The sequence below is a fragment of the Zalophus californianus genome, chromosome 1 (genome assembly GCF_009762305.2).
Source record: "Zalophus californianus isolate mZalCal1 chromosome 1, mZalCal1.pri.v2, whole genome shotgun sequence".
Taxonomy (NCBI): domain Eukaryota; kingdom Metazoa; phylum Chordata; class Mammalia; order Carnivora; family Otariidae; genus Zalophus; species Zalophus californianus.
Genome location: NC_045595.1, coordinates 173,932,398 through 173,946,518, shown reverse-complemented (window position 1 = coordinate 173,946,518; position 14,121 = coordinate 173,932,398). Strand labels below are relative to the sequence as shown.

Below are 14,121 nucleotides of genomic sequence, written 5' to 3'. Positions count from 1 at the left end.
CTTAATGCTTTAATGTTGATAGAAGGGACTTGAGGAAAGATGAAGAATAAATACATTAATCATTAATAATGTTTAGCTGTAATCTTAATTTTTCAAAAGTACAGACATCTGTGATTGCTTTACTTCTACAACAGAAATTGTTGTAGGAGGGACAGTGACTGTAACTTCAAACATGTTACAAGGAAGACATAAAAAGATGTTGTTTATCTCCTGATAGTAAATCATGAGGAATTAAAGGGGAAAAGAATCACTTTCTGTTTTGGTCAAAAGATGGCACTATTGCTGTGCTGATTGTTTTCTTCTGCAGTTTGCTTCAGTCTTTTTAAATGCAGAAAACGGTTAAATTTAGTGATCAAATTAACACTGACCCTCCCAACAGAATGCCAGATTTCTAATCAGGGAACAGAAGAATAGCCCAGGAAAATGTAATTTATATTTTAAAAATGTCTTAGGTTGTTTTAGTAGCTATTTAAATAACATTTTCTGAGATTCAGAGATTTACCTTAGGAACAACAGGACACCCTGCATCATGTTTTCAATTTTGGTTAAATTTGAAATACCTTTACTTTGGAACCTTGATAGCTGCCAGGGTTCCAAGATGTTTTAGTTTGTTTTTTATTTTGGGGTCTTTTTTTCTTTTTCTTTTTAGTTTTTTTAAGGTCATTGAACTTGTTTTTATTAAAGTAATAATACTTTTTTTCTTCAAAGTAATAAGGTCAGGTAGTCATTTTTTTTTCCCCTCGACCATTATACTTTACTTCTTGAGGGTTGGAAAACTATGTGGACCAAGCTGGAAATGTAAAGGTAGTCTCCCTTCTTGTGCTGGGAATGCCAGCATCTTCTCATCGTATTTCTAAGCCAGTACCTTAAATGGCTCTTGGAGCTTAATTCTGTGTTTTTTTTTTTTTTTTTTTGAGCAGATCTTTCAGGGGTAGAGGAATTCAAGGAAAAGCACTGAACAAAATGACAAAATAAACTCCGGAAAAAAAGGACTTTATTATTGATTGTACAAAGTGCTCTTTAAAAAATACGAAATAAATAAAATATACATACAAATCAAAACACTTTTTGGAGGGAAGGAGGAATCCTTGGTGTATTGAGAGAACACAAAACAATCCAGTTTTTTTGCTTACTCTGTATTAGAATAGGAAAACACTGACGGACTCCTGCATATAGATTGCAGATTTACCTATCTGGTGCTTTTTAAAGTTAAGATTGAAATGGTTTACTTTTAAAAGTAATTAAATTTAGCTCTCATCAGTTAACTATGTGGCTAGTTTATCATGTAGATAATAAGACAGAATATATTTTATGTAGCTTTGCATTGTAACTCATTTGCATCTAAAATACCATCCAAAATCTTATTCAAAATGTTTGAGCCCAGATATGTTTCAGAATTCTGATTTGTTTGGATTTTAAAAAGTAATCTAGTAGATATTTGGTAGAAGACGTTACCCACTTCCCCCAGTAGGGTCCAAGGCAGCACCCTGTCATCAAACATTAATATGTTTTCAACAAAACCTCTGAATAGTTATATCACATGGGCTGAGTCTTGACCATAAATAGCCTCACGTCAATTTAGGTCAGATTTTGAGGCCAAATGAGTCTGCCATAAACCTAAGAAAAAAAACTGTAGGTTGCAGAACTTTTGGATTTCACAAAGAAATATAAGAGGTAGTAGAGGGGCGCCTGGGTGGCTCAGTCATTAAGCGTCTACCTTCAGCCCAGGTCATGATCCCAGAGTCCTGGGATCGAGCCCCACATCCCCACATCGGGCTCCCTGCTCCCGGGAAGCCTGCTTCTCCCTCTCCCCCTGCTTGTGTTCCCTCTCTCGCTGTGTCTCTCTCTGTCAAATAAATAAATAAAATCTTTAAAAAAAAAAAAAGAGGTAGTAGACCTCTCATTCAGATCTCATTCAGATAGGTCAGTAGACCTATCATTCAGATCTACTCTGTGAACTGCCAGAAATCAACTAAGGTTTTCTGTTTGTAAACGGGAAAATTTAATTTAACATTTTATTTAATGGTTTCTTTTTTTTAGAATATGTTTTATTTTGTTTTTAGCTGCTTCATTAAGAGGTGGTTCAAGCACAAAATGCATCTGATCCTATTCTGTAATATGCTGAAAGACAACCAAAGATTTGGAGAAATTTGTATAGCCAGTATCTGCCATAAAGCAACAGGCTGTCTAGCATAAGTTCTGTGGCAAAGAGTCATCATTCTTTTTGTTAGGAATACTTGAGATAAAAGCATTTCCCATTTTATTTTATGCTGTACTGTTAATCAACACTGGCTTTATTTCAAACTACAGCAGTGTTGTGAGATAGAATCTTATTTCAGATTTAAAGTAGGGTTAAGCCTGATCATGACTTAGGTAGGGGGTTTCTGAGGAGAATGTATGTTTCAGTTAATGATAGAGGGATTGTATTATGTGGCAAATCTGCTTCCTTTTGAAGTACTTCCCCTCGTTCTGCATTATAGTTAGGCATTGTGTTTTCAATAACGTATAAAACAAGATAATGTCTACTAGTTTCTATTTCAATTTAAAGTATTAGGTTAGCCTTCCACCTAATCTGATCAAAATAATACTTTTGCTCCACATACTGTAGTTAGTCATGACATCTTTTTCTGCCTGCTGCTGGCAAGTATGATTAGAAAGTTCTGACCATCTCTCTAGCATCTGTTATAATTCAGTGGTAAATAATGCCATTAATACAGCTTGGTTTGTTGTAATTTCATGTAGTTTAGTTAGTGATATAGCATAGGTGAAAAATACCCTATTATTCAGGTTCTTGTTAAACTGTGAAATTTAGGGTGCCTGGGTGGCTCAGTTGTTAAGCGTCTGCCTTCGGCTCAGGTTGTGATGCCAGGGTCCTGGGATTGAGCCCCGCATTGGGCTCCCTGCTCTGCAGGAAGCCTGCTTCTCCCTCTTCTACTCCCCCCTGCTTGTGTTGCCTCTCTTGCTGTGTCTCTCTCTCAAATAAATAAATAAAATCTTAAAAAAATAAATAAACTATGAAATTTATAGTCATTGAGAAGCCAAGGGGCCACAGCTCATTTGGAGAAAGTTAGCAAAGGATACCATTATGCCAAAATGGATGTTGCCTAGGTGTTTAGTTTTCTTTCCTAATATTTAAAAAAAAAGGGAAAAAAAAGTTTGCGTGGTACAGAAATTTACATAAGTGTAGAGAGAACCTTTTTTGCCTTCTAACACACCTCAGATCCAACATGTCTTATTTTTCTTCTCTAATCCTGACTTATATTTTTATATGGTCATGACCACAACTTTGCCACTTTACTTGTATTATTCAAGTTTCTCTGACTTCTAAATGTTTTTTTCCCCTTTCCAGAGTTTTAAGTTTCTTACTGAGCTTGTTAGACCTACTAAGCAATATCTTTCTTCCATTCTGATTGTAATTATTTCTGTCCTGAAGCATCACACCCTTCTCACACTCTCCTGTCTAACTATTCTAAAAAAAAATATATATATATATAGTCTTTTTATGATGTGGATGAAATAATAATTACTTGGTTCTTATGGGCTCTTTCAAAGTATGCTGAATTATGGAAGCAGATGATTTATTCTAGACACCACTGTAGTAGGCAAAGTAGTGCATGTTTATGTACTTATATTTTAGAAATGTGTTAATTATTACTTAGTATATTGTAAAACACTAAATTATCTTTTAATTTATTGGAATGCCAATACCAGAAGTATTGGTTTTTAAATCATTGAACTAATCTATAGAGTTGTTAAATACTCTAGCCTTAACTGAAATTAAGTACCTATTGCCACTTAATGTGTCAAAAGTGAAGAAACTCTTGTATGTATTGGTAAATGCTAATTATAAAGATATCTTTACACTTTTTAATAATTCTCAGCTGTTTGAACCCGGGAGTGAGTTTTCTTCACATGCCTGTTTTCCTTGATCTGTGAATACAAAATTACAGTATTTTTGAAATCTATAACTACTATAAGCAAAAGGACAAAAAATGGTGTTTAAACAACAATCATCAGCAGCAAAACAACAACCATTTGACAGAAATCCCTAACATTTTGTACTAGGGTGTTGAGATTAACCCAGTTTGTAAAAAAGCCTTTGTGTTGCCACACACAATTTTCTTGTTTAGAAATTAATGTGACCAGGTAAGTTATACCAGTCTAATTTTAGAAACATAAATTATGAATGTTGGAATGAAAACAAACCAGGAGAATTAGCCAACATTGTAGAAATTAAATTTCCATCAAGCCAGGAACATATTGTTTGTAAATGATAAGCCTTCTATGTACTTTTGTATAATTGTAATAAGAAAGAATCATACTTATTTGATTAGGCATTGGCTTTGCTAATTGTGGAAGTAGGAGCAAAATAAGTCCTTTTAGCGGGGGTTTAAAAAAACTGTATTCAAACTGTGTAAATCCCCTCCATAGTAATCTAAGTTTTTTAAAGGAAATCTTAAACCCATTGCTATAGTCAGAAAATAATCCAAAATGAGTGTAGTTGTAACTTAACACAATTTCAGCAAAATCTTCTGATGCCTTAGTATGTTAGCTGTATATAAAACAAAAAAGCCATCACCAGGTGTGTATTAATTTCCTATTGCTGCTATAACAAATTACAGCAAAGTTAGTGGCTTAAAGTAGCGCAAGTTTATTATCTTACACTTCTGGAGGTTCTAAGTTCAAAATCAAGGTCCTGCAGATCTGCAATTCCTTCCAGATGCTCTAGGTGAGTGCTATAGACTGAATGTTTGTATCCTCCTAAAATTGATATGTTAAAATCCTAATCAAAATCCTAATCTCAAAGGCGATGGTTTTAGGTGGTAGGGCTTAGGGGGTGATTAGGTTATGAGGGTGGTGCCCTCATGAATGGGATTAGTGCCCTTATAAAAGAGACCCCAGAGAGCTCTCCGACTCCTTCTGCCCTGTGAGGACACAAGAGCCATCAGTGAACCAGGAAGCAGGTCCTCACCAGACACCAAACCTGCTGGTACCTTGATCTTGGACTTTCCAGCCTTCAGAACTGTGAGAAATAAATGTTTATTGTTTAAGCCACCCAGTCTATGGTATTTTTGTTATAGCAGCCCAGAGGGACTAAGATGGAGAATTGCCTTACCTTCACCGGTTTCCAGAAGCAGCTCACATTCCTTGGCTTTGGTCTTTGGCCAGCAATCCTGTCACTCCTGCCTTAGCTTCAGTCATCACCTCTTTCTCTGACTCTCCTGCCTCCCTTTTTGATTTATAAGGATCTTTGGGATTACATTGGGCATACTCAGATAATCCGATTTAGTGTTCCTATCTCAGGTGCCTTAATTTAATCACATCTTCAAATACCGTTTTGCCAAGTAATGTGACATGTTAAAAGTACTGGGGATCAGGATATGGCCAACTTTGGGGGGCCATTATTCTTCCTACCACAGGCTATTCACAAATGTGAACCTATGAATGGTTCACATTTCTGGTGTCTAGATAGGAACCTTTTTTGTTTTTGTGGGGGAATATTTAGAGGACAGTGAAAAGCAAGATACATATAAACATTTTTTTAGAGACTGCCAACAAACACTAAAGTCGGCCTTCAGTGGTAGGCACTTCCCCAAATATTTTTTACAATAAATGAATACATGAGAAGACTAGAAATTCTGAATACTATAAAATTTTAGTTATCTGGAACCTCAGGGAATAAGTTTTCTAGAGAGTTAATCCCTTAAGAGTTAAAAACAAAAACAAAAATTAACTGACATCTGTGGGGACATTTTTTGTATTTGTCCTACTGTCATAGCTCCCCTTTAATTTATGTTATCATAGAAATACATCATATGGGTAAAAATTGAAAATAAAAATGAACTTTTAGTTAAAAGAGATTTACTCCTACCACTCCCCACTCACTCCTTCCCTAGTCTTATTCCTCACAGGCAACCACTTCTAATTACTTCTGTTCTTCAGCTATTCTGCATGTTGCTTCCAAATTTCTAACTAGTATGTTTATCTTTTATTTTTTAATTTGTCAACTTCAGACGTTGACTACTGACCTCCTGCTAGGGCTTCTCTCACCTGTGCCACCCTTACCTCCTCCCCCCACTCTGCACCCTGAGTTCTTACCCTGTTCTCAGTTTCTCACTCATTCAGTTCAGAAACTTAGCACTACACGCTTAGATTTACACTTCTTATTCTGTTAGTAGTGGAATGGGTCTCTGAACACACTTCCAACTTTATTCTTTTTTGAAGTAATGAGGCCACTATCTCTTGGTTTCTCTGTGTTACAAGAATATTTGCAGTCCTACCCTGTCTTCCATTTCTCTTCCCCATTTCCCGGTGGCTTACAACTGCACCTTTACTGTCCGGTCCACAGTATTCTTTCTGAGATGTACAAATCTGTTCTGAAGCATTACTAAGATCAGTCTATGGAATGATTCTGAACATTGAAGACCAATAATCAGTATATATTTCTGTTAATATTGTTCACTGCAGAACTGATACCTTAGAATTGGAACTGATACCTTAGAATTGCATTTCCCTTTCTGTTGGTTCAGTGTTATGATCGCATGCTGAAAGGAAAATGTTCCTACAGTCAAATTTGATGAGAAAATCTCTCTCTCTCTCTCCTCTCTTTCTCCCTCCGTGCAGCCCCAGCCCAGTTACATATACCAAATCTTCAAGGTTTTCTCACTTTTCAGTCATTTTATCTCTTCTATCCCTTCTCACTTCCTTCTTAAGATCTCCCTCTCATTCTAATCTGGACCAGTTTCCCTCTGGGCTTCTGAGTAGTTATCATTCTGAGATTCATTCCCTCCACTGTTTTCCTATGTTCCATTTACTACATTCAGTATCACATTTCTCCCCTTTCTTGATTTACCTTCTCATTTTGCTAGAGGTAACATTTCTGAGTCATCAGATATCTGAACGTTTCTGTATTTCTCCTATATATTTCTTTGATAGTTTGGCAGTAAATAGCATCCACTTTAAATTGCTTTTTTTCCAGGATTTCAAGTGAGCTATGCCATTGATGCCGGTCTGTTTCCTGGAGCCTTATTGGTGACCCATTTTTCTTTCTGAAGGCATTTAGCATCTTTTGTTCTTGAAGTTGTGAAGTTTAATAATAATGCATCTAAGTATGGATGTTTTTCATTTATTATAAGATTGAAGTGCTTACAGTGTTAATATAAGACCTTCTACACCCCCTCCTCTTAACTCTCTGATCTCATCGCATTCTGCCACCCCCTTCCTCACCTTGCTTCAGCCACACTGGTGCGCTCCTCTTTCCTTGAACATGCCTCAGGGTGGTTGCATTGGCCATTCCTTTTGGTGGAATGCTCTTCCCTCAGATAATCTGCATGGCCACTTCCTTACCGCCTCAGGTCTTTGTTCAAATGTCGCTTCCTGAAGTGTCACCCTATTCTAACTACCCCATGTAAAATTGTAATCTGCTTCCCCGCCCCCACCATCCAAGCTCTTCTCATCCTGTTACCGTGATTTAATTTTCTTCATAAACCTATTACTAAGTAAAAAAATCTGTATGCAAACTGTGATGTTGTAAAGATATATTTGGCCTTTGTTAACTGCATCCAGGCCAGAGCTTCCAAAACCCTTGTAATTTCTTAAACGATAAGAGAGATAGGACCATCTTTTGTTACAATATTTCCTTTTTGTTAATATGAAAGGAGGAACATTTGTTATTTCTCAACCACACCTTAGTATACTTTAATGAGGTGGCTTTTGGAAAGCCTCTAAGGATGTCAGGGGAACCAACTAGGTGATTACAGGGTTGGAGCTTTCAGCACCCCTCTCCTGTGCCGCCTCCTCCAGAGAGATTGAGTTAAATTACCAGTGGCTAATGTTTTAATCATTTATCCTACTTAATGAAGCCTCTATAAAAAAAACCCTAACTGAAGGGATTTGGAGGGCTTCCAGGTTGGTGAGGAGGTGCTGGGAGGGTGGCATGCCTGGAAAGGGCACATCAAGTCTGCACCCCTTTTCCCATACTTTGTTTTATGCATTCCATCTGGCTATCCCTGAATTATATCTTTTTATAGTAAATCAGTAATCTAATAAGTAAATTCTTTTCCTGAGTTCTGAGAGCCATTCTAGCAAATTGTTGAACCCAAGGACGGGGGTTGTGGGAACCCTTAATTTATGGCAGGTCAGTCAGAGGTACCAGAGGCCTAGACTTCCAGTTGGCATCTGAAGGGCAGCCTTGTAGGACTTAGCTCTTAACCTGTGGGATCTGACACTAACTCCAGGTGAATAGTGTCAGAATTTAGTTAAATTGTTGAACATGCAGTCAGTGTTTTCAGAGAATTGGAGGGAGAATTGTCTGGTGAGGAAAAAATACAGAAACATACATACATAGAAGTGTGTGTGTCTGTGTATTTGTGTGTATGTATGTGTTTACATACGCACACAAGTTGTCCTTTGGTGTGTATATACTTAGTATTAGCTTTCTAGGACTACCATAAATTACCACAGACTGAGGGGCTTAAGTCACAGAGGCTTATTTTCTCACAGTTCTGGAGGTTGGAAGTCTGAGACCAAGGCCCCCAGGGTTGGTTTCCTCAGGCCTCTCTGTTTGGCTGGTAGAGATCTGCCATCTCCCTGTGTCTTCCTGGGGTCTTCCCTCTGTAACTCTGGGTCCAAAGGTCCTTTTCTTATAAGGACACCAGTTCTATTAGAGTAGGGCCTACCTCATTTTAGCTTAGTTAACTCTTTAAAGGTCCTGTTTTCCAATGCCATCAGATTCTGGAATACTGGGGGTTAAGACTTCAGCAAATGAATTTGGGGGAGGGGGGCACAGTTTAGTTCATGACAGACTTACTGTCAGTGTTATTGTTACTGTTTGTATTCTGTCTCCCCCAGCCAGAATGTCAGCTTCATGAAGGCAAGGAGTTTATTGTTGTTGGTGTATTTAGTGTATGTCTAACATTTAGAACATTGCCTAGCAACATAATAGATGCTCAATAAATAATAGTGTTCTAGCCTCTTCACGAGTTCTTTCATCTTGAACACTCCTTTTGTCTCTGGAAAATTCTCTTACTATTTCACTGATTTAGTGTCCCCCCCACTTCCAGTTCTCTATATTACCTTTCCAGTACTCCTGTTAATTGAAATTTGGACCTACTTGACTGATCTTACTTGTCTCATTTTTAGTCAGTCTGTTGTTCTATTTTTTGGATGATTTCTTCAACCTTAACTTCTAAACTTCTACAGAATCTTATTTATTTTGTTAAACATATATTTAACTCCTATGAGCCCTTTTCTTGGTCCTGTTTCATGGCATTCTGTTATTGTTTTATGGGTGCTGTATCTTTGCTGATCTTTTTGCAATGAGTAGGTCTTATTATGTCTCTTGTTTCCTGAATTTTCTGTTTCTTCCTAGGCCATTTTTTTTGTTTATTTTGTTCTTACTCTTACACATTGCTTAAGCATTTCTCGCCCAAAATTATCTGGCAGTCCTTGGTTGTACGTTTTTATTTAATGGGACAATAAAATACGAGATTTATTTTAGGGGTGGGATTTTTTGCCTAGTGATGTCACTTTATGATGAGCTGGCAATTACTCTGGAGGCTCCCTTCAAGATAGAATGTGGAGGTCTTTGGTTTTGGGGGACAAATACTGACAGTGGCTGACCTAAGTCTCCCCAAATAATTTATTCAACTTTCTTAGATAAAAACCTTCCAGACTTTTTACCTGGCTGCCTGACTTGCCAAATATGGGAGTATGGAATCCATGGTTTCTTATATATGCTCTGAATTAATATCCTTGTTTTCACTTTTTACTCCCATCACATTATATCTGGCATTTCCAGTTCCCAAACTTCTCTATATTTCCCCAAATTACGCCCTCTGTGGCTGTTGTTCTCGCCATGAGAGGCTCTCTCCATGCTCTTGATCTGCTGCCACTCCTTTGTCTGCATATCATCTTTCAGAAATGTGTTGAAATCTGTTATTAGTTAATAATTCTATCCTATTTACTTTATTGTTTTGAGTTTTAGTACTTAAAAATATATGTATATATTTTTCACCTTATTTTTCAGGGTGTCTCAGGATGTTTGAGGAAAGAAAACTTTGTCATCAGTTTGTTATCTTGAATTAGGATCTTCAATCTTCAATCCTTTAATAATTGGACTTAGGTAATAGAATTTGAACTTACTTTGATGATGTGTATCTTCATTATAAATCTCCGTTATTGGCATGTAGTCTAGGTTGTTAAAATACAGATGTGAGACATGGGGCTGTCTGTATACTTAAATCCGGTAGAGGTTTTAGAACATGGATTCTTAAAACAACAACAACAACAAAAAAAAACCCTTGAGTAGTAATTGCTCAGGGGTTATCACCACAGCCGCAGGACTAAAACTTCTCTATTTTCTCTTTCATTGATTACCTTGTCTCCCACTCCACTATTATCAAGGCTTTCTTTCTATCAGGAACTTTTATTTACTTAAAACATCCTGGTTCCCTGTTCACGCTCCCATATTGTTTCAGATGAAGTGCTGGAACCCCATCTTTTCTGAAGCTAACTCCTCCATTAGCTGTCTGAAGCCATAGGTCTGTTCTTCTCCTGGATCTGCATTTATACATATGTTCAAGTCTTCCCGTAAAAAAAAACAAAAAAAACAAGCCAAAACAAACAAAAAACACCTTTCTTTCCATCTTTTCTCAAAGCTGCACTTTCATCAGGTGAAGCCTTCGTTATTTCCTTTCTGAGTTTTGTCTCCCTTTAAATAAAGGTATTCTCTTAGTGTCTGTCTTTAGTCCACTTATTTTCTTGCTCTTTCCTGGGGAAATCCTATTTACTCCCATGACTTGAGCTGTCACTGAACCTTATTAACTCCTTTCCTGAAGTTCAGATGTTTTCTTCCCACCAGCTCATTAGTACCACTCAGTATATTCAAAGACAAACCCATTAATCATGTTCTACCCCCATCCTCCTATCCTTAAAAAACAAAACAAAGAACCAAACATATTCTCTGTTTTTCCCATGTTGATTGATCTGATTATCATTTTTTTGAGTTATCCAGGGACACATTAGAAAGAAATAGTTATAAGGCTAGAAAACATCCAGAGTTATTGCAGCCTAAGTCACAGTAAGTTAGTTTCAAGTATAAGCTTCCTTGCCCTCTGACCTCATAGTTTCCTTTTCTGACATCTAACCAAACTTCTCCATTTTCCTGATTACACACAGGTCTGCAATTAAGGCCTTACGCCCTGGAGGGTTACTTGTGTACTCTACATGCACACTTTCCAAGGCAGAAAATCAAGATGTCATCAGTGAAATTTTAAATTCCTACACGAACATCATGCCTGTGGACATTAAGGAAATGGCAAGGACTTGCTCCCAAGACTTCACATTTGCTCCCACTGGCCAGGAATGTGGACTTTTGGTAATTCCAGACAAGGGCAAAGCCTGGGGCCCAATGTATGTAGCCAAATTGAAGAAATCATGGGCTACGTGAAATTGGTGATACGCATTTTGTAAGCCACGTCAATGTATTATTATATTTATTTTCCTGGGCTGTCTAGGTGTTAACATTTAAATAATTATGGAGTCATTTTCCTTGGGTGTGTTTGGAATCCTATTTTACTTAATACTTGGCATCTCAGAATCTAGACTTGAGAATTTTCCAGGTGTATTTTTTTCCTAGAAATATATCTATAGCACTGGTTTCAGGTGTTGCAGGTGGTGTTTGTTCTGTATAATAAATCTGTCTTTTAGTTGGCATTTTGTAGTTAAATTAATCAGAATATATGGTTTTATGCATAATATGTTTAGGAATACATTCTATCCATGATGTTGGTGTTTTGAACCTCTAAAAATGCACATTTGGCTGGCCCTTTTATAATTTTTTTCCTTATGAAATATACAGATTCTTTTAGAGTCCCACCCCCCACCTTTTTCCATAAGAACTGATTAGTATTCTGAGACTAACTTCTTAAGCGGCACTATTTCTAGTTCTAGAAAATAGGTTTCTTATTTGCCACGTTGTTTTCCACTAAGGACTATCTTCTGTTTACTGCAAAGGTCGGTGACTCTTTTGACACCAGCTTTATTTCTCCATTTTTTTTTTTTTTTGTATTCACAAATACAAATTGAAAGGGTAAATTATGTTGAAATGCTGTTAGAACAGCAGATTCACATGCACGGTTTGACTTTCAACATTCAGCTTGAGAATAATGGAGTCTATCCAGCAGGCTATAAAGCAAGTACTTGAAACAAAACCAGAATGATTAATAACTGCAATAACTGAACTATATTTGGAGAGTTTTGTTACATAATTGCAGTCATAATGAGCACTACAGAATCTGATTATCTTACAGTTGCAATCTGGAGGAGCTTTTTATTTCACTCCGTTATGAAATGTTATATGAGAGTATGATGTCATGTATTAATGCACAAGAGGGAGTTGCCTATTGAGAGTGGATTATACTATTACCAAAACCCAATACCATTTACTATGTGGCTCTCCCTGTTTACATATATCCTGGGAATATTGTGTACATTACTGTACATGTACTTAGGGTTTTAGCTTCAGGTTTGGATCATGTGTTTTCTCTAGAAGTTGCTTCACTTAGAGTCCAAAGGTACTTTTCCAACTATGAAGAAAAATTATGCAGCATACTTCAAAAGATGATAATCTATTTGGAAATTAACTTTAAGAAAAATAAACTGACTATAGAAATAGGAAATTCTGCTGAAGCTGAATCCTTTTGAATTTGTTTACTATATTCTGCATATTTAAACCAGAGACTCTTTTCTCTTGAACTGTTTTTTTTTTCAACAAGCATATATAACCAGTTTCTTTTTTTTTAAAGATTTTATTTTAAGATTTTATTTATTTATTTGACAGAGAGAGAATGAGAGAGAGAGAGCACGAGAGGGAGGAGGGTCAGAGGGAGAAGCAGACTCCCTGCTGAGCAGGGAGCCCGATGCGGGACTCGATCCCAGGACTCCAGGATCATGACCTGAGCCGAAGGCAGTTGCTTAACCAGCTGAGCCACCCAGGCGCCCTATAACCAGTTTCTTATAGCTGGGAAAGAAAAAACTGGATCTCTTGGACTCAATGAAATATACCGGATTAATACAGAAAATTAAAGATAATGGAAAATATATTTATTTATTTTCTTATTTATTTAAGTTTTTATTTGTTGGTTTGTTTTTTTTTCAATTTAAACCTTGTCTTCAGGGCGTCTGCCTTTGGCCCTGGTCATGATCCCAGGGTCCTGGGATTGAGCCCCACATCGGGCTCCCTGCTCGGTGGGGAGTCTGCTTCTCCCGCTCCCTCTGATCTTTCTCTCTGCTTGTGCTCTCTCTGTCTCAAATAAATAAATAAAATCTTTAAAAAAATAAAAAAATAAATAAAACCTTGTCTTCACAGGGTGCCTGGGTAATAACTCAGATGGTTAAGCAACTGCCTTCAACCCAGGTCATGATCCCAGGGTCCTGGGATCAAGCCCCACGTCGGGCCCCCTGCTCAGTGGGAGCCTGCTTCTCCCTCTCCTCCCCGCTCATGCTCTCTTTTCCCTATCTCTGTCTCTCTCTCTCAAATAAATAAAATCTTGAAAAAAAACCAAACAAACCTTGTCTTCAGATACTGTAGGTTAAAAAGTGCATTTATTCTGTGTAGGTTAATCACAAAGTAAATTTTCAGTGTACTTTGTTGAATGTCATTATTTTTCCAACATGCTGCCATGAAGCCTAATCTGAATACTCAGTGTGCCATTGGATTTGACCTTCCTATGATTACTGAAAAATGCAAATATAGATACATGTATAGCTTACTTTATTATTAGCATTAATTATAATGAAACAGCTGGCCTTTATGGAGCATTAAATATTTGATTAATTTCTTTATATATATGTTATCTTTTCTGATCTTTAAAACAACTTGCATGAGTATTCTGACCACCTTTTGTGAGTGAGAAAGCCTAGCTCAGTGCTGTTTGTAGCTCTCCAAGGCCACACTGGCAGGTAAAGAGTGGGGCCAAAGGCCAGGCCCTTCTCCCTATACTACTGTCTCACAAGATAGAGATTACAGGAACCCCCAAGATTACCAGCTGGCCCTCCCCTATTCTCCATCACTCAGGTTCTCACTTATATGCAATTCTTTAGTCACAGAGCATCAAAGGG

General features: G+C 37.2%; 1 protein-coding gene across 1 annotated transcript in view; it reads left to right on the top strand.

Annotated features, from left to right (window-relative positions):
• Positions 1–12,876, top strand: part of NSUN3 (NOP2/Sun RNA methyltransferase 3) — a 55,709-nt gene extending 42,833 nt beyond the window's left edge. The window contains exon 6 of the mRNA XM_027583534.2: positions 11,179–12,876. Within this exon, the coding sequence (XP_027439335.1) occupies positions 11,179–11,449 (271 nt within the window). The 3' untranslated portion in view covers positions 11,450–12,876. The remainder of the gene's footprint in view (positions 1–11,178) is intronic.
• Positions 12,877–14,121: the final 1,245 nt, after the last annotated feature.